At 45.5% G+C, this 21,707-nt stretch overlaps 1 protein-coding gene across 1 annotated transcript in view; it reads right to left on the reverse strand.

Annotated features, from left to right (window-relative positions):
- The window catches only part of KCTD1 (potassium channel tetramerization domain containing 1), a 207,589-nt gene extending 188,889 nt beyond the window's left edge, over positions 1-18,700 (reverse strand). The window contains exon 1 of the mRNA XM_040264773.1: positions 18,173-18,700. Within this exon, the coding sequence (XP_040120707.1) occupies positions 18,173-18,181 (9 nt within the window). The 5' untranslated portion in view covers positions 18,182-18,700. The remainder of the gene's footprint in view (positions 1-18,172) is intronic.
- Positions 18,701-21,707: the final 3,007 nt, after the last annotated feature.

Here is a 21,707-nt window from a genome sequence, read left to right on the forward strand (position 1 = left end):
TCTTAAGCAAGGGTGTAACATTGTGTAATTACCAAAGAAAAGATCAGATTAGCGGTCATAAAAGGATTTCATGGTTATCAGAGAGTTGGAAAAATACAGAAAAAAATTAATTAATAAAAATCCAATGATAAACATTGATAACATTATCATCTTCTTGCTATTCCTTTCTCTCATTGTGGCTACTACGTAAGGAGTACTTACAACGTGCCAGGTATTTTTACCAGGCATTATGTAATTCTCATAAAAACTCTATACTGTAGGCAAACTTATTAACTCAGTAAATAGCAGACTTGGGTTTCAGACCAATAATGGGGCTCCAGCCTCTGAGTTCTGAACCCCTAGGCTTTTTGGTGATCATACAATCAATATGTATACACATACATAATATACATAGAGAGATGTAACGCTTTCTTTAAAACACAGCTTGGCACCCTAATTTTCTGGATTGGGGTTTTAAAAGTAATTTTGATGAGAGCCTGAAGGAGCTGTGTAGGTGGGGAGCGGTTCAGCAAGTGTGATGTGGGAGGGTGGTGGTTGGATGGGGCTGCAAAGGTCATGTGAAAGATGACGAAGCGGGTGGTGATGCAGCCAGGGTGGGGGCCGGGGAGAGGATGCACCTGGAGACTTCTGGTTTTGCTGAATTTTGGCTGTGCTCGGTCTTTGTTGCTGCATGTGGGCTCTCTCTAGCTATGGCGAGCTGGGGCTACTCTCTAGCTGCGTGGTGCTGGCCTCTCTTACTGCAGAGCCCCGGCTCTAGGGTGCAAGGTCTTAAGTAGTTGCGGCACGTGGGCTCAGTAGTTGCAGTTCGCAGGCTCTAGAGCATAGGTTCAGGAGTTGTGGCTTTGGGCTTAGCTGCCCCACAGCATGTAGAATCTTCCCAGACCAGGGATCAAACCTGTGTCCCCTGCATTAGCAGGCAGATTCCGAACCACTGGACCACGAAGGAAGTCCACAGAGACTTTAAGAGGAGAAATAACAGAACTGGATGATTCAGGGTGTGTGTGTACGTGGGAGTTCAGGGAAAGGAAGACATGAAGAAAAAGCATGAAGATTCTTTACTGAGCACCTGAGTGAGAGGGAAGAGTGTTTGGGAGACCAGGAAGCTGTTGAGTTCCGTGAGACCCCCTGAGAGGGTGCTGGCCACCAGGCGGATGTGTTCACTGGCAGGGCTTCCCTAGTGGCTCAGATGGTAAAGAATCCACCTGCCATTGCGAGAGACCTGGGTTCAACCCCTGGGTCAGGAAGATCCCCTGGAGGAAGGCATGGCAACCCACTCCAGTATTCTTGCCCGGAGAATCCCATGGACAGAGGAGCCTGGTGGGTTACAGCCCATGGGGTCGCAAAGAGTTGAACACGACTGAGCAACTAACACACACAGAGACCTACATGTGGCAAAACAGAGGGGAGTCGCCGCACTTTCGTACCAAAGTCAAGGGACGTGAGGGTCGCTGGGAAGGACAGAATATAAAGGAGGAATCTGCAGAGGAAGCTTGTGGACAGGGCCAGAGAGGACAGTGGAGTCAGATGCTCAGGTCCTAGAGCGGCCAACACGCAGAGACCACAGAGCAGGGTGGGAGGGCAACAGGAAGAGGCTGATGGAGTCAGCGATTTCCTCCCCAAAGCCCAGGTTTGGGTTAATCCCTCCTTAGCTTTCAAAATGATTTTTGCATATCCATCTCCAGTTCACTTTACTGTCCCAGCTTGCTGTGCCATGCCTCTGCATCTCTAAGGCCTAATTACACTCTCACCTCTTCCCGCAAGCCCTCCCAGCCCGCGCCAGAGCCTCTAGCTCTCGGTTCACGTGCCATCCTACAACATCCCCCTCACTGTCACAGATCCTGGTTACCCCCCCCTATTCTAAGCAGCTGGGGCAGGAGCTCTTTCTTCCTCAGCGGCCCATGGTGCCTGACAACAAGGTGCTGATTAACTGGCTGTTTATAATCCACAGCGGAGAGCATATTATTTTACTTGTATAGCTTTGGATTTTTGAAAATACACTTTCTCTGCACCAGAAGCTCCTCTACCCTTTTTAGATCAGTCCTAGCTCTGTGGATTCTTCCCATGGCATATTCTCCCCGCCTGGTTTGCCATTTTGCTACTCAAACGCTCACAGGCAGTACTGGAGCTGAGATAACATTAAAAAAAAAATTATTATTTTTTTAAACACCGAAACGATTTTGTATTGGGGTATAGCCGATGAACAATGCTGTGATAGTTTCAGGTGAACAGTGAAGGGACTCAGCCACACATACACATGTATCCATTCTCCTCCAAACCCCCTTCCCATCCAGGCTGGCACATAACATTGAGCAGTGTTCCCTGGGCTATACAGTAGGTTTTTGTTGCTTATCCATTTTAAACAAGGCAGTGTCTACATGACCTTGAGATAATTTCTGTTTACGGTCCTTCTCCCATTCCCCCGTTGATCTGTATCACAGTCACACTTCAATCTTCCTCACCCCCAGTTTCTGACATTCCCCTCATCCTAGAACTCACAGTGCATTCTTTCCCGTGAGCCATGTTTGCCTAACCCCTGGACTCTTTGTAACCTCATCACTCTCATGAGGTTAAGAAGGGGTCTGTCTGGTCTGTGCCCCTTCTTCTGGCACTGAACTGTGATACTTCCCCAGTCCTCTAAACAACTATAACGGGTGGCAGGTAACAGATCTCCACCAAGCCCTTCAAACTTCTTGAGTTCCTTCAAGACTTCTGGGTTCCCAGGGAACTCTGCTTAATGGTCCGTGGTGACCTGACTGGGAAGGAAGTCCAAAAAGGGAGAGGATATACGGATACGTATGGCTGATTCTTTTTGTTGTACAGTAGAAACTAACACCACATTGTAAAGCAATTATACTCCAATAAAAATTAATTTAAAAAAAAGACTTGCAGGTTCCATGTGAAGCCAGACAGACTCCTCACTCATATACACGTGTGTATATGTCTATTGGTGTGGATGTGTATATGATGAGCAGCAGTGATCCTGAGGATGACAATGGCGTTGATAATAATAACTACCATTTTCTGAGCACTTACCACATGGCGGGCACTGTGCAAAGTGCCTTATAGAAACTGTTTCACTTAATCCTCCTTCCCTGCTGCTCTTCCATGCCCTGTGGAATCTCGGGGTGGCTCTTAATCACTGCAATGTAAGATACGAATTTTTGGCTTTCCCTTTGGGGGTGTGATGGGAGAAGACCAGTGCGGAGGCTTTGGAAGAAATCCATGGCAGCTGCAAAGTAAGATAACCTGATCCTGCCTCATCTCTACCTCTTATCACCCCTCCCTCGGAGACAGTGACCAGGGCCTGGAAGCCACAGATCGACTTGGGAAAGCAGTAACATTTGACCTTCCCCCAGAGACCCAGTGCCGTGGGGCATGTGGCGGTGACAGTATTCCACTAGATAAGCAACGCGTGATGGAATTCTAATTAAATTTAAAAGCAAAGACGGCGTTCAGGGAAAGCTTCCTTAAAAAGAAGAAACCATCTTCCCGATCTCGACTTTTAAGCTTCCAGTCTTGCTTAGGGCTATTACCATTTCAGTTGGAAAGTGGCAGAAAACCAATAGTCTCGATGTAGAAAACCACAAAGTCGAGCAATAACAGCTCCCTATTTCCTTAAATTGTGACAACGTTCAGGTGAAGAAATTCTAAAAAGGGAACTTCACTGAGAAATACAATTAGATCTGGGAGACAAGCAGAGATTAAATCTGGTGTTTAAGAAGAGTTAAGTGGCGGTACTTCCCTGGTAGTCCAGTGGCTAAAACTCTGTGCTCCCAAATGTAGGAGACCTGGATTCGATCCCTGGTCAGGGAACAAGATCCCACATGCCACAACTAAGACCCGGCACAGACAAATAAATAAATATATATCTTTCAATAAGATGTGATTCTTAAGAGGGGGGGGAAACAAGTGGCAAGAAGCACTGGATGACTACAGAGGTTCTGATCTCAAGAGAGGTTAAAAATAAAGTCTTTTAGAACAGCCTAAGCTTTGCAATGCTGTTCCATTTTGAAAAGAAACAGGCGCACACACTAAAATAAAAGGTGGTTTGAAAAGTACAACCTGCGAGGGAGGAGAGGAAGGAAGGAAGTGTGAGCAGCCAGATTGTGGTGGGCGGGGTGTGCACAAAAGAGGCTGTGTGCTGGCTGTGAGGGGAGGCGAGGGAAGGAGAGCGCAAACCAGGGAGGTCTCTGTTTTGTGGTGAAGGGTGATGTCTTAGTCAGCTCAGGCTGCTATAACAAAACACTGTATAGACAGGGTGGCTTGAACAGCAGAAATTTATCTCTCTTAGTTCTGGAGGCTAGAAGCCCAAGATCAAGGTGCTGACTGATGTGGCTTTTGAAGAGGGCTCTCTTACCGGCTGGTAGACGGCCACCTTCTAGCTGGTGCTCACGTGACTTCTTTGTGCTCTAAAGGAAAGAGTGAGCTCTCCAGTATCTCTTCTTATAAGGAAACTAATCTTTTTTCTTTTAAATTTATTTGGCTGCGTCAGGTCTGGGTCACACGGGATCTTTCACGGCAGCGCACGGATTCTCTAGTTGTGGTGCAGGAGCTCAGTGGTTGTGTCCTGTGGGCTTGGCTGCTCCGTGGCATGTGGGATCTTAGTTCCCAGACCAGGGATCGAACTCACATCTCCTGGAATTGGTAGACGGATTCTCAACCACTGGACCACCAGGAAGGTCCCAGGAAACTAATCTTATCAATCAGGGACCTACCTTCGGATCTCCTTGACCCTTAATTACTTCCATGATGGCCCTACCTCCAAATACAGTCACACTAGGAGTTAGGCTTGAACATGTGAATTTTGAGGGGGACATAGACAGATGTTTAATGATTAAAGGCTAAGGGGAAGGGGCCAACGGATAGAGGAAAAATCAAACACCGAGGAAAGGACAGCAAGAATGGAAGAAAGGATTCATGGAGCCATGGATGGGATTTGTGGTGTCAGGGAGTGGGCAACTTCTCAGAAAATCATGAGGCGAGTTTATTTGATAGGTAGGGATGGGTCTGTAATTTAAAAAGAGTAAAAGAGACCCAGAAGAGCCTCCATGGGAAATGAGATAAGAAGTGAAATGGAAGGGACTTCCCTGGTGGTCCAATGGATAAGAAGCTGCCTTCCAATGCAGGGGACACAGGTTTGATCCCTGCTTGGGGAACTAAGACCCCACATGTCGAGGAGCAACTAAGCTGTTGGGGTGAAACTAGAGAAAATCCGGGCATTGCAAGGAAGACCCAGCATAGTCCCTCCCCGCCAAAAAAGTCAACTGGGGACTGTCATGCAATATGAAAGGGCCAGCCACACTGTGATAACATGACTGTCATCAGATATCAGCTCTAATGTCACCCTTATGGAGGTCTCCCCTGACCACCCTGTTTTGTTAGTAATTTTATGCATAGCACTTGTATCTGACTCAGTTCTTACTCCACTCTAATAGGATGTGAACTCCGTTAAGACCCTGAAAGTTTCAGTTTTGTCTGTTGTTTCATTTCTAAAACTTAAGGTAGTGCCTGGCACAGTAAAACCCAAAGAAGCCTCTGCTGGCTGAATGATTTTGGAAACACTGAGAATTATTATTTGCCATTCTATCATCATCACTCAGGCTCCCAGGGAAAAAGTGTGGGAAAAGAACGGTTTTCAAAGACTGGGTATTGGCAACGCAGGAAGGACAGAAGAGGCCAAGATGCGGGAGAAATTAAGGGTGTCATTGAGCCTTGGCTGGAGAAGGAGGGAGAGATGACGAGGAAGACAGGCAGGGATGATCAAAGAGAGATCAGACAGGCGGAGAAAAAAGAGGAAGCAGGGGAGCATCATGAAGCAGGTTGAGTGGGTGTGAGTAGGAGGATGAGATGCTCTGGTCAAAAGAAGAAAGCTGAGTGGGAGACTGCCAAGCTGAAGAGGTGCTGAGTGGTGAAACTGTCCGGTCTGTGTCCAAGGCAGGTGGTTGTCAACAGGAAGTGGAAGGTGGGAGGTGCTGAAGTTTAGCCATCAAGGCATCAGGAGGAAGGGTGGCATCTTCCACCATGCTCCAGGATAGTAAATCTGAGCTGATTGGTACCCATAGAAGGAAAGGTTCTATGGTCAAAGCAGACATCACTTTGCCAACAAAGGTCCATACAATTAAAGCTATGTTTTTTCCAGTAGCCATGTATGGATGTGAGAGCTGGACCATAAAGAAGGCTGAGTGCAGAAGAATTGATGCTTTCGAACTGTGGTGCTGAGAGTCCGTTGAAGTGCAAGGATATCAGATCATCAAGAGTGTGGTCCCTAGAACAGCAGCATCAACATCCTTTGGGAACCTGTTAAGAATGCAAATATGCAGGCTCCATATCACCTGCCTAATCAGTAACTCAGAGTGGAGCCAGGAATCTGTGTGTTAACAAGTTCTCCAGGCGCTTCTAATGCAAACTGAAGTCCAGAACCACAGATCTAGAAAATACTTTGGAAAAAGACTGATTCATGTTCATAATTGGGGAAGACTGCTTGTTCGGGGTGCCTTCAGTCATCTACATTAGTGCTGAAATTACATAATAAGAGTGCAGAAGTTGCAATGGAGAAGAAAATGCGCATACAAAGATTGCAGAATTTAATCCTAGCCTAAGTCACAACAAAATAAAATTGTAATAAAAATGACTTTGGATCACCTATTCCTTTGAATTATTTGTTCTGTTATGTCTTTCTGTTAGCAGGAATCAAGAGCCGATTCCTCTCCAACACGCTTTGTCAAATTGTCAGTCGGTGAGGGGCAGACGGAAAGAAAGGGAAATAAATTTGAAATTTATTTCCCTTTTCCCCTCTTCTCCAGAGATACCGATAAAAGTAATTATGAGGCCAAAAGGTAGACAGCAATGGAAAGGAAAAAGAGAAGATAGATCATATGGAAACTAGGTCATCAACTATTAAATCACTCCAAAAGTGAGCTCAAGTATGTATGGCTATATAAACTCATTTAAAAACTTATTTTAGTAGAGAGTGGACTTGTGGACACAGCGGGGGAAGGAGAAGGTGGGACAAAGTGAGAGTAGCATTGACGTATGTACATTACTATGTATAAAACAGATAGCTAGTGGGAAGCTGCCATAGAACAGAGGGAGCTCAGCCCGGCGCTCTGTGACAACCTAGAGGGGTAGGATGAGGCGTGGGGGGCGAAGGAGGCTCAAGAAGGAGAGAATATGTATACACTTATGGCTAATTCACGTTGTTATATGACAGAAACCAATACAACATTGTAAAGCAATTATCCTTCAATTAAAAAATTTTTTAATTGAAAAAAAAGAAAACTAATTTTAAAAGCAATTATTTGCAAAGAGCTTTAGAAAATCAATCAGCTCAGAAGAACTGTGTACTTCCATAATAAATGGTTATCGTGTTAACCCAGAAATTTATCAAAAGGTATAATTTTCAGTGATTAAAAAATGTATCAGCCCTATTCCTTAGCAGAATAATTTGGAAATGCGTTTACCATACACTTCAAGCTTGCAGAAGGGCTGTCAAAAATAACTCAAGATATATGAATGCTTAACTGTACAATGAAAAAAAAAACAACTTTGACTATAAAAGGAATTTGGGGTATCTATTCAAAAGAAAAATTTGCAAAGTCTAAAAGTGCATCTGACTCAATTTTTTAAGCGAGAAAAAGAAACAAAGAAGACCCCTTGAACAATTATGCAGACTTGAATGACTGAGCTTTTAAGAATGCTTTAGCTAGAAATATTCTTATTTCTGATGCATGCAGACATAAAGACAAATCAGAAATGAAAGGATAAATTGTGCAAAGATTTGCATGAGCACAAAGAGTTATTTGGAAGAAAAAGGGTGATGAGAAATGTCCCTGATTTCTTAAGGTGGAAGTTTGTAGAACTCCTATTCTGTCTCACTTACTCAGCCCTGGTTCATTGCCTTGGACTGCAAGATCAGATCAGTCAGCCCTAAAGGAAATCAGTCCTGAATATTCATTGGAAGGATTGATGCTGAAGCTCCAATACTTTGCCCATCTGATGCGAAGAGCCAAGTCATTAGAAAAGACCCTGATACTGGGGAAGACAGAAGGCAGGAGGAGAAGTGGGTGACAGAGAACGAGACGGTTGGATGACTCAATGGACACGAGTTTAAGCAAACTCTGGGAGATGGTGAAGGACAGGGAAACCTGGTATGCTGTAATGCATGGGGTTGCAGAGTCAGACATGTCTTAGCAAATGAACAACAACAAATACATCACTGGTGGGGTCCCTGTGACTTCAATGATCATGAACTCTGTGATTGTTTTTATGGATGATTGCCCCTGGAGGCAGGTCTAGAACCTGTAATTCTTCTTTTTAAAATATGTATTTATTTGGTTGTGTCCGGTTTTAGTTGCAGCATTTAGGATCTTCACTGCTTCGTGCAGGATCTTCCTTGCAGCGGCATGGGCTTAGTTGCTCCAGGGTGTGTGGGATCTTAGTTCTCTGACCAGGGATCTAACCCACCTCCCTTGCACTCCAAGGTGGATTCTTAACCCCTGGACCACCAGGGAAGTCCCCTGGCAGTTCTTATATAGCTGATTTGACTTGTGAAAACTTAGAATGGCCCACTTCTCAGATACTTTGGATTTGTGAAACACAGTTCATATCACAGGTGATTTTCTTTCACTGTTGTGAGTTCTTGGAACTCACTGGCAAAAGAGCTGTGCTAAGAGCTGACCCTCCTGTATGAGAGGAAGGCGATGGTCATTTAGCAAAGCACCTGGATCTTCCTGTATGCGCGTGTGTGTGTGTGCTCTGTTGCTCAGTTGTGTCCAACTCTTTGAGACTCCCTGGGCTGCAGCCCACCAGGCTCCTCTGTCCATGGCATTTTCCAGGCAAGAATACTGGAGCAAACTGTCATTTCCTACTCCAGGGGATCTACCTACTCCCTCATAAAATAATGAGCCACGTCTTTCATGAATGGGACCAACCGCAATCTTTGCTGGCCACCCACCGTTTCTGAAAATGGTTCTGAGGCTATAAATATCCAAGGATCCTGATGGAAAATTTAAAGGATAAGGCATTTAACATTTTTCCACCTACCTAATCTTATACAATAAGAACATAACCCCATATACTTTCATTGTTAATTTCTCTTATCTCTAAATCACTGTGGCAGTTACAATGGGACTCACCATTTAGTGCTTTAATATAGTACAGCCTCTCCATTAATTTGTCTTCCTGTGTCTTACAGAGTGGGGCACATTTTGCCTTCATTTGGTAAGATAAAGAAAGTAATAGAATAGCATCCAGCTTCTAGGGTGGCTGAGAGGAGTTAATATACATGAAGTTCCTAGCACAAGGAAAGTGCTTAATAATTATTAAGAGACAGAGCCAGGGAGCTAAGAGCATATAGACCCTGAAGCCTGAATGCCTCATTCAAATTCTAGCTCTTCCAGTCACCAATATGTGACCCTGGGCAAGTTAATCTCTCTGTGCCTTGATTTTCTCATCTCAAAAATGGGGATACTGAGAGTATCCCTTCTAGAATGATGGATGAGGATCCAATGGGATAATTCATTGTAAAGTCCTTGGAAAGAAGCCTACCACATAGGATTGTACTAGTGCTACATATTTAATTCTTACAATCCTCTGAAGTGGTTGTCAGCATCCTTATTTGTACATGTAATAAAGCCAAGGTTTAGGGTCACACAGCTAACAGTGGGTCCACAGTTTTAAGTGACTTGGACACCAAAGCTCATTTCACGACCCTACATAAGAGGGTTACAGGTGGGTTCTGACTTGCATACAACACTTCCATTCCCTGGAGGCACAAGCCTACCTAAAATGGATTATCATCTTTACTAGTATTCCAGATTACTAACAGGCATCCCAGACGCTCTCAACCCACAGGATGTGGTAGCATCATAGATGCTGGAGGTTGACAGCACTTTCTTCTGTTGGTTTGCTTTAAGCAAACAAAACGGACTCCCTACTTATGTCTGGGAGTGAGTGGATTCTAAAAGCCCACGGTACCTGCTTGCTCCCCCTTGCCTGGCCCACAGCACAGGGGGAAATGGGTGACTCCGAGGTGCGAAATTCTTCCAGCTCCCTCTTGAGCCTCAGTTATTCCTGCAAAGGAGTCAAGGGAGGTTTTCAGAGTTGGTTCAGACCTCCTTTTCCACTGAGGGTGGGGCAATAGTGAGAAACTCGGAGAGCAACCAGAGGCTATTCCGAGAAATGGCTTTTAAATGCGTAGCAATGCCATCTGCTGGATGGAATGGGTATCGGACCAGTTCTGATGTTTCTTTGCTGCGTAATAAACGAAGTCACTGATACCTTCTGTGGGTTCAGAACTTTCATTATTTCATAGCATCATTCCTAAATGTCTGCATATTGTGGAAATCTCATGACAAGTGGACACAGAAGGACCTTCACACGAGTCATTAAATGGTAAATTATGGCATCTTTAAGGCAACATCCTATTTAGCATGAATACTTCTCCCAGTCAAATTTGATCTGTTCCCAAATGGTTGATCCAATTAGTTAAGAAAAGCCCATAACTCTCAGGCGAGGACATCTGGCAGAACTTGGACCCTCTTGTCAGGGGCAAAAATTACTTACAGGGAAGTGAAATCACAGCTGGCTTTATTCTTGTATTCTCTGAAATTCTGTGTTCATGTACCCAACAATTATTTATTGAGCACTTACCCTGTGTGCCAGGTACTGTATCAGGAATTGAGGAAGCAAAGACAAATAAACATAATCCCTGATGTTAACAATATGATATGGATAATTTCTGAGTGCTTACTATGTGCCAGGCATATACGTTCCATAAAATCACATTCAACCCTCAGAACAACCTTAGAATCTAAATTATCTCACTTGTAACCATCTCATATTATTGTCTCATTGATAGTGACTACTGATGTCTCAGTTATAGTTCAAGAAACTGAAACTTAGATTTAATTAGTTTACTCAAGACAAGAGAGTTGAGAAGAGTTTGAGTGGAATTTGAATATTGGAGCGCAGTCCATGGGGTCGCAGAGAGTCGGACACGACTGAAGCAACTAAGCATGCAAGCACGCATGCATGTAGGTAGAGACAAATGTTGATAACATGGACCAGTTTGGATCTTTAGTTTCACACACATTTTCTGTTCTATTAGCTACAGATTTCCAGTGAAGTGAAAGTGCTACAAAACAGTAAGTGATGATAGCAATAGATGCTTTGGGAAGATTTATCAGGAAGAATATCCCTTCCTCTAGCAAGCATTTGAAATCTATCTAGTTAACATTCTTTTCAGGTCATAACTCTTCTTCTTAATAGCAGCCTTGGTCTTGGCAGCAAGACGTGCATTGTCATCACTTCTCATTGGATGGAAAACAAATCTGTATTTTGGTCAGCATGACAGAGGAGGTCAGAGTGCTGGATTTGCTCTGCGTGAGCTAGGGAGCAATTCAGGTGTCTGACAGTACCAATCTCAAACTGCTTATTATTTTTTCTCTCTTGGTATAAGAGGAGGGGTGCTGTTGGGGAGGTGAATGGTGATGAATAGAAGCCGATGGCAGAAAAGAAAGCACCTGTGACAGTACTCGGATGCCATTTACTGGACAGAAAGAACCAGGAGTCTGACAGGGGCCAGAAAAGTGCCTAATGGCAGGGTAGAGGTTTGTAGTCGGCATGCTGGACTAGAATCTCTGCTCTTTGCCACCAGCCTAGACTTTGACCGGGCTTCCCAGGGGTGCTAGTGGTAAAGAACCCTTCTGCTAATGCAGAGGACAAGAGACGTGGGTTCAGTCCCTGGGTTGGGAAGATCTCCTGGAGGAGGGCATGGCAACCCACTCCAGTACTCTTGCCTGGAGAATCTCATGGACAGAAGAGTCTGGCGGGCTACAGCCCATAGGGTCGCAAAGAGTCAGACACCACGGAGGCAACTTAGCACACACAGACTTTGACCTCAGGCAAGCCAAGTCATGTGGTCTTTCAAATCCTTAGTTTTTCCACCTGTGAGATACAGCTGCCCCACAGTGTTGTTTTAGGGGTTCAGTGAGGTGGTCCAGACTGGCCTTTGCTACCTGCAGTAAGGGGCCAGAATCCGGGGGACCAAGGTGGGAGGGTCCTTCAGGAAAAACTGCCTATTAGGGTTGTTTGAAGCTATTTATTGCATATCACTTTGCCATATCTACTCACTTTTTTAAAAAGAATGAATGAACCTGAATGCATTGTTCTATGCAGTATCTTTTTTTTTCATATTTATTTACTTATTTGGCTGCGCCAAGGGGTCTTAGTTGTGGCACGTGGGATCTTTTCCTTGCGTAAAGGAAACTCTTAGTTGAGGCATATGGGATTCTGTTCCCCAACAAAGGATCGAACATGGGTCCCCTGCACTGGGAGCATGAAGTCTTAGCCACTGCATTGGACCACCAGGGAAATTCCACTGTACATACTCATTTTTCCTCTCAACAATCCTATACAGCAGGTTGGCGAGATATTAATCATTCCTGTGTACACAGAAGAAATGGATCCCCAGGTGACTTGGCTAAAATGACATTGTGTTTCCAACCAGAGCCTACCCTCCAAGCCACCCACACGATAGATAACCACCAAGAAAAGTACCTTATAGAACTGCAGATGTATCTCGAGCCCCAATGAACAGAGTGATCATTCAAATTGTTTCCTGGAAATACTAAGTACCAAATCTCTTGGAAGGAGCTTCTACTTGGACTTGTCTAAAAGGACAGCCAGAAAGGGGAAAAACGATTATAAAACATTCATGGCAGATTTTTTTTTCCTGAAATTTTTCTGATAAGTTTTGATGTTGAAAGAAAAACTGAATGCCTCATTTTAGATTATTTTAAAATTAACTGTTCATCAACTGATGCTCTTTTAGTGTTGAATAACCACCCAAAGACCACTTCCCTATTGTTATGCATGCTTGTGAAGCCAGATGTGAGGAAGCTTTAGAGAAATAAGAACACATGGAAAGGATGGATAGGATATCAGAAATACCAAAAACAGTGTTCACTTAAGAAAAGTATGAAAATGTTGCATTGAAACAAGATTAGCCAAGGATCAGTACAAAAAGTCAGAGACACGGGAAAGTCAAACATACTAGAATCTAACTAATTGGGAGAAAGCAGAGCAGAGCAAACTCAAATCAGACCAAACAAATTTTACCATGTTAATAAGGTCCTTAAAAGTTTTTTTCAATGAGTGATTCACAAGAATTGTGCCAGTTATTTGTATGTAAATGGGCTTTTAGAAAGCATGATTGAGCAGCTCATTTTTATAGTCATTTAATTCAAGTTCATAATATTTTTAAGCACAATTAATTTGCACTATAAGGCACAGATTTGATTTTTGTTTCAGAAGGTTAAACACAGGCCTATTCAAATGACAATTCCAACTTGGAGTTGGAGGAAAGAAACTTCAAGGTGCAGTTCATAAAGGAAAAGACATCTTGGATAAAAGACAAGAGCAGAGAAGTCAGTGCCTGACACACTAGGTACTCCATGAGATTGGGGAACAAATTCCTGCCTGAATTCACTTACACAGGATGTGAATGAGGCTTGTCATTGCTCCTCATTCTGGCTACTACAAATTGAAAAGCACAAAATCTACAGTCTTCAGAATCCCAGTGTCCACTTAGTGTCCGAAACCTAGGAGTCCATTTGACATCCCTTTCTGTCCTTGATTACCCATCACCAGTCCTTACTACATTCTGTCAATTTCACCTTGTGGCTAGATCTTCCATCCTTCTGTTCCCCCGCCACTGCCCTAACCCCAGCTGCATCTTCTCCTGCTTGGATGATTTTAACAGCCTTCCAAGGGCTCTACTTCATCTACTCTGGGCTCCTCTATTCACTGCCCACAGTGACATCAGAATTATCCTTGCAAAACACGAACCTGATTATATTACTGCTGCCCTCCTCCCAATTCTCCTGGCCAAGCCCCTTCACTCTGCTCTTAGAGTTAGGACTAGAGGCTTGTCCCCACAACCTGTTCTCTCATCATTGCCTCCTCCCTCTCTCAGCTCCAGCTCGTGCATCCTTGAGTTCCTCTCCCTTAGCCATGCCTTTCCCTGCTTGGCAAATGCCATTCCCTCTTCCCTTTGCCTGGAACTTACTTCCTGTTCTCACTCTGCTTCTCCTGCCTCTTCATTACTTGCTTAGATCTGTTTGTAACACTTCCTCCAAAACCCAGTCTTGGCCACTCTGCCCTTTCGGTTAGTTTCTTTTCCTTCAAAAGCATTATTCTCTGTCCATTGTTCAACTGTTTGATTAACGTCTGTCTATGAAACACAAATTCCAGGGGACTGGGGACTCTGAATAATTTTTTTCACCATCATGTCTCTGGCATCTAGCACAGGGTCTCGTGTACAGAAGCCACAAATAAATATTTGTTCAATGAATGAACTTAATGAATGAATCCTGGCTTGTTGTTCTTAAAGGATAATCTCTGTTTCATTCTCTGCAGTGAATGATCTTAAATGAAAATCATCAAGTAAAATGCAATTAACATTTAGTATGTTTTTAAGTACTATTACAGTGCCTAGGAAAACGGAAGTATTTCACACTTCTGTATTAATTTTTTTAAACATTTTTTCTGACTTCTTTCATGAGCTATTAAAATAAGCATATATGCTTGCATCCAAGAATTTCCTTTTTTCCCCCCAAGATGGTTTATCCTAAAGATAAAGAAAATAAAAGTTTCACTGGTTTGAGAAATTATAAATTGCACGTCCAAAGAAAGTTCAGAAATGCAGCTTCAGATTCAACTAAATAAAAGCTTTGGTGAACTGACGATTCACAAGCATCCTTTGAATGACTCAAAAGCAATGTAAATGGGAAAATAGCAGAAAACATCACATTTCAGGATTAGAAAATAATCATTCTGATTTTAGAAACAGCAAGACAAGAAAGCATTTATGCAATCAACTTTAGTGTTGAACTTAGACATAAATGAAAGTTTAATTTTCAGAAAGTTCTCTGATATGATACATCTTTCACTAATTACTTTTACATTTTAAAACCAAATTGCTCTGGATAAACAACTGTCTGCCAAAAGGTCCATAATGCTATTCAACAAATTGAATAATCTGTTTTCATCATCATGTAGTAGAAGTCTTTTACAGTTTCTTTCTTAGTAGTTAGGTAGTATAATTTGTACAATAATTACTGAATATTCTCCAAATACCTCACATTAGAGTAATATAAATGGCCAGTAAATCACTATTTCTAAGTCTGAACCAACCTGTTATTTCCCACTCCAGGATGCACGCCCTGGCAAAGAATTACAAACACGAAAATCTTACAGCTAGAAGAGAGACCTCTAGTGTGTGTTGGAGAACGTTATATTGGGCTTCGGGCATAATTAATACAGCAAAATCACTGCAGTCATTTTGAATACTGTGGTGGGAGATTTTTTTGCCAACTCTCATTCATGCCTGATTCATTTCAAAATTTCTTCCCAGCCAATGTATGACATTTTTGTCTAATGAGTGGCTTTCTTTTCATAAACACATTGCCTAAACCTGTGAAGTTTTCTCTGGGATGCGAAGTTTTAAAATTCAATGATCAAAAAAAAAAAAATTCAATGATCACCTTTGCAACCTAATTAGTAAACACGAAACCTACTGTTATCGAAACAATTGCTAACAATTCTTTCCAATGAGCAGCAGCAGCAGGACTCCTGAGCCAAATTGTTGTAGTCAGTGGGCAGCCTTCTGAACACCAGCCCCTCATGGTAAGCCAACTGCCACACAAATATAAACACGAGGAAGAGATCGGCATATTGCCCATTATCCAGGAGACAAATAGACCCACTTCTATTTCAAATTCACCAAGTAGATTAGCGATTAGTTTCCACGGATTCCCATCTAGGCAGGTAAATTCCTTATTGTAAAAGCGGATTTAATAAAGCATTCGATGGCATCAGCCTCAGCCTTTCAAACTTTTATTCCCCCCTTTTCCACATTAAAAACACATTTGTGAGACACAGGAAATGTTTCTCTAAAACACACACATACACACAAAACAGGAGGTCTCTTAAGGAGTCTACTGCTGAGAAGGTAAAAGCATTTTGCTCATTTTTAATTTGCTAAAACAATCCAAGCATGCTTGGTACCCAGAGGGTATTCTCAAATAAACTTGTATCTCTAGCTGCCAGCTTCGTTGATTGAAAACAGAAGGCAAACGTTTCTTAAAGAATGAGTATGTTAAACTGTTACGTCTCTCCCAGCTCCACCACGGGGACACACACACACACGGGGAGACATACACACACACATATCCATCATGGATTTGCTTGAAAGCAGCCAGTTAGTTCTACGATCAGAGAGGTAACGCAGCATTTGTACTAAATTACTTCTGCCCACTGCGGGGCACCTCTTAGCCAGGAAGCCGGTGGCGCGGGGACACCGGGCCGTTCCCGCGTGCCTCTCTCCACGCACAAAGCCGACATCCAACTTTGCTAACTTAGTCGGCTCCCGCCCAGCCGGCCCCCGCAGCACCGTCACGGTGAAAACATGTTGATACCAGAAACTCAATTTCCAAGGCGGTGTAAGGGTTCGAAAGCACAAAGGCAGACACACTGTCAACCCGCGCGCTAGCTAGCAAGTTGCGGTACTCCGGGGCGGCGGCGCGGAGCCCGCGTCCAGGTAAGGGATTCCTGCATCGCGGCTCTCGTCTCCTCTTCCTGGATGTTCTGCGAGTCCGACCTCACTTTTCACGCGAATTCACCAGGATGCGCCCCCAACCCTGGCTCTTTTTTTTGTTTTTTTTTTTTTTCCTTCAGGAGGCGCAGACTCTTATTTTCCAGCCCAGTCCCTCTGGGGGGCGGGAGAGGAAGCACACATCGTATTTCCATAAAGAGGGGCGGCGGGGGAGGGGGCGGGGGGAGAAGTGGAAAGAGGTCAAAAAGGAGCCAAACTGCATCCCCCCGCGCCCCCCACCTCGGCGCCCCCAGCGCCGGTTCAGACGGCGGAGGCGGCCGGGAAACCCTGTCCCTTTAAGGGAGCCCCGGCCGCCAGCAGGGGAGGGAAGGATCCGGGGCTCCGGCCGCAGGCACCGCGGGTCGAGGCGGGCGCCGCAGAGCCCCAGCCATTACCTGCCGCGCTCCCGTCCTTCCCCCACCCGGCGCCCCCTCCCCGGTCCCCGCCTCCCGGGGAGACTTCTAATCCAGAGCACGTGCCGTGCCCTTTATCAGGGGAGGCGGTGGGGAGGAAGCGGAATGAGAGCTTTTTAAAAATAAATGAAACGTTTGCATCCAAAGCGCCGGGTGGGGGGGTGGGGTGGGAGGCTGGAAAAGGGAGGGGGTGGTGGTGGGAGGGGGCTTTAAAGGCACCCGGGTGGGCGGAGGCGGCGGATCCGGATCAGCCCGGCTCGAGACAGACGGCGGACAGCGCTGGGCACCGGGCGCCGCTCACAAAGGGGAGCGGGGCGGTCCGGCCCGGGCACCGGGGAGGGGAAGGAAAAAACCGCCCCGGGGCCCTCTCCGCTCGGCCGCCACAATGGCGTCGTTCGCGGGGCGTCCCGCCGAGGCTGCTGCGGGCAGAGGGGGCGGCGGTGCTCCCCCCACCCCCGGACGGGCGCGGAGCCCCGGGCGTCGTCGCCCCCCGCGCGCCCCGCGGCGCCGTTCTCTCGGCCGAGGGCGCTCCTGCCGGCGGCGGCGGCGGGTAGGGGCCCGCGGCGCTGGGAGGCTCTCGGCGGGGCCGGTTCGCGGAGCTCGGCGCCCGGGAAGAAAGAGACGCGCGCGGTTCGCCGGGGAGGGCGGGGGACGGAGGGCGGGGGCAGCGCGGCGGCCGAGTGGCCGCCGGGGAGGCTGGCGCGCGAGCGGCCGGCGGGCGGGCGGGCAGGCGGGCGGCGCTGGCACCGGCTCCGAGAGCCGCGGCCGCTCCGATCCGAGAGCCGGAACTGGGCCCCCAGATCCGGAAGCCCGGCCCCGGCGCGCCGGCCCCCGGCCGCCCGGGTCCCCGCGGCCGCGTCCGCTCCGCCCCGCTCCCTCTCGGGGAGGCACGCCGAGGAGCGGTGGTAGCAGCCCCGGAGGAGGGGGCGGCCGCTGCCCTGCAGCCGGTCCGAGCGGCTCCCGAGCCGCAGCGGCGGGCTGTGTGTGTGCGAGTGTGCCGCGCTCTCGCCCCATGCCTGGCACATGCGTAAAAGCGAGTTGCGCCCAAAGTCCCAGCAATACCCTCCTTAGCAAATAATAACAAACCCAAACCGTCAGATCTTACCTGAAACATTGAAGCACAAAGTCTCTCTCCAAGTCCCCTTTTCCTTTTCCTCTCCCCCCTTTTCCGATTTCTCTCCCAGCGATCTGCTCGGCTCGCCACACCAGAGAGAAATGCAATAGCTTGGCTAAGGTAGACAGAACAAAATACAGAGAAGAGTTGCTCCAGGGCTTTGAAACCCCTCAAGGCAAGGATCAGGATACAATTAGCTCATGCCTCTACCTCCAGTCTAAATCAATCTCCAAAATAAAACTTAAATCAAATTAACTGATCACAGGGCAGACAATTGATCTCCTTCAAAAAATAAAGCTCTACATAGACGTATAGAAAAATATACATATAGGAAAATTTTTTTCCAGATTTTTTTTTTTTTTTTGGTGGAAAAACAGTCTTATTCCAGCCTCCAACTTGCTTTTTACCCTCCTCTTGCACAGAAAAGCTGATTTTAATCGTTGTGATTAGTTTTGATGTAACGTTTCCGCGGGCGATTTCTGCAAATGGATGGAGTGTTTCTTTGCCAAAAGAGGGAAAAGCAGCAGATGATGATAATTATAAGGATTGTTGGTTGTTTCTTTTTATTTGTGTTTAGGGCTTTCTCTTCACTTTCTCAAGTTGACCTGACACCGCTGTTACACTAAGGTCGCGCAACTTGTTGATGAAGATCACCGCCCTGTCTGATCAAAGGATAGGTGATAATTTGGCGATCGAGCAGCGCATTTTTGGTTCCTTTGGCGACAAAACGTCCCAAATGACGTGGATAAAAATAAGCACATGCAGTGTGCTTTGCCCCAATCAAGTCTGAATCAGTGCCTGGGGGTGATACACAAACTCATTTCAAATGTTCAACCATGCAGAATTGCAAAAAGATTGAAGGAGTTAACCGCATTTTTTTTAAATAGCAAAATTAAAAGAAAACAAAACCTACATTAGGTGTAGCCAGGGACCTACCATTAAGGTTTATTTGATCAACCTTGTAAACATACCTCCCCTGCTCCCTTCTCTTTCCTTCCCTCCACCTGGTCTCTTTTATAGGGGGGGTTTGTATAATTCCATTATTTGCTCACCAGAGCTAAAGAGACTCTAACATAAACACATTTGCCCAGATTGCTACTCTGATTCTGACCTCCCCCACTCCCCATCACTTCTCCTTCCTCTCTGAGTCTTTGTTCAAAGAGACTGTGCTCAAGCCCTTCCTTACCTTAATTCTTTTTAGTTAACTTGGGATATTTGGTTGTAACTCAAGGATCACCTCCCATTAGTGTCAGAGCCATGCAGGATACTATTTGAAATGGTTTTTTTTTCTTTTTTTGAGCACTTCACAGTTCATTAATTCAAAGACTTTGCTGACATTTCTTATGAAAAAGACCAGGCTGTAAGGCCAAGGATACTAAAAAAAGAAAGGGGGGGAGCACTAAATAGAACCAGACATGTCCTGAATACCTGCAATTGGCAGCATTTCACCGGAAGTATTTTTTCACCATCATTTTACCTAGAAGGTAAGCAACCCCCTCCCAAAATACCAGCAAAAAAGGAAAGGTCCAAGCTTTAAAAAATATATATAGTTGATTAGATCGATTCTACTGTGACATGAAATGAATGTCATCATGAGAATCGGAGATGTTGGTAGATTTTTTTAAAACATAAGTTTCTATGACATAGAAATCTGGTTTGAGAATATCAGGACCCTATAAAAAGAAAAGAGTAGCTTCCAAAACAACTCAAAATTATGTTGTTCTGTGCTTGTTCTCTTTCAATCTCCCCCTAAACACACACACACACACACACACACACACACACACACACACAAGGTATGATATAGTCTCTAATCTGCTATAAAAAAACTTTTAATGTCTACAAAACCCCAAATACAACTGAGTAAAAACTTTGTTCTTGTCCCCGTGTGTGTGTGTGCTGAGTCACTTCAATTGTATCTGACTTTGCAACCCCATGGACTGTAGCTTGCCAGGCTCTTCTGCCCATGAGGATTCTCCAGGCAAGAATACTGGAGTGGGTTGCCATTTCCTTCTCCAGGGGATCTTCCCTACTCAGAGACTGATCCCTCATCTCTTATGTCCCTTGCATTGGCAGATGGTTTCTTTACCAGTAGCACCACCTGGGAAGCCCCATTCTTGCCCCTAAATGGCACTAAATGTTAATATAGGAGAACATGAGCAGAGAAGACACCGTGGAAGAACCAGCCTCAAGTCATTGAAACGACTTAATACATTAAAGGTGTGGCCTTAAAGTGACTTCATCCGAGTCTGGAGAACTGTGTATCATCATCGTGGAATGTGAGAGCCAGGAAGACTATTTGTGGGAGAGCATCTCGTTCTTCCCATTATTTTCCAGATGAGGCGAAAGCTGCTGGCCCAAGGTCATAAGCCAGCCACTGACAGGTGTTAAGTAAAAGACCAGGACACCAAAAAAGTGTCTAACAGGCTTTTTAATGGCAAAGCGTTCCTGGGCGGGGTTCCCGGACCTGAACGAGGCAGGTCGAGGAAGTCTGCACCGGGACCGTGTCGGGGGTGGCTTTTATACATTCATCGTGAGGGATGGTCAGGCTAGATGGATGGGGGTTCGGATAGGTTGCCAGGCCGAGGTGTCGAGGGCTGACAGGTCCTTCCACGTGGCTGGGGTGGGGCGGCTTTAGCTGGTGAAGTGTGCTGTCATTGGTCCCCGGGATCTGAGAGGCTCCTTCCGTTAGAGACCTCCCCTGCCGGTGGGAGGGAGAGGAAAGGCGGCCCATCGTGGCCCCGGGGGGTCTGGCCTTACAACAGGGCCAAGGCTAGGCCACAGAGCCAGGCCAAAAGAAAGGTGAATGGTGCCCCCTCACTCCTCAAAGGCACCCACCTGGAGAAGCCATACAGCATTCCAAATTCTGGTGACATGGTTTAAACTGTATTTTTGGAATTCCCTTTCTGGAATTGACCTAAAAGCCTGTTGAGCTTAGTCACTTCAGTCGTGTCTGACTCTCTGTGACGCTGTGGATGGTAGCCCATCAGGCTCCTCTGTCCTTGGGGTTTTCCAGACAAGAACACTGGAGTGGGTTGCCATTTCCTCCTCTGGGGGATCCTCCTCACCCAGGGATCAAACCCACGCCTCCTGTGTCTCCTGCCCTGCAGGTGGATTCTTCCCGGGCTGATCCATAGGGGAAAGCCTATTAGCACGTTCTTTTTAACATCTCTGAGGTCCACAGATTTTTGTTCTTTGATGTTTAACTTTTGGAAACAATCCCCCCCCTCCCCGCACCCCACCAAAAAAAAGAAAAATTAGTACCAGGTCTGGGGAATAAGTGAATGATGAAAGATGGTTTATGCTATTTAGTCAAAAAAGAATGACCCAAAACAGTAAACAATGAGGCCAGTTTTCTTATTAGCACTTAAATGGATTAAAGACAATTCTCAAAATGTTTTCAGCAGTGGAATTACTGGGACTTTGTTTTCCAGGATAGCTACTTGGAAAGGAATAATATTCATTAGAGCAAATTAAGTTCTGAAGCATTCATTTTTAAGATGTTTTCTTACTTCAGAATGACATC

The sequence above is a fragment of the Oryx dammah genome, unplaced genomic scaffold, assembly GCF_014754425.2.
Source record: "Oryx dammah isolate SB20612 unplaced genomic scaffold, SCBI_Odam_1.1 HiC_scaffold_22, whole genome shotgun sequence".
Taxonomy (NCBI): domain Eukaryota; kingdom Metazoa; phylum Chordata; class Mammalia; order Artiodactyla; family Bovidae; genus Oryx; species Oryx dammah.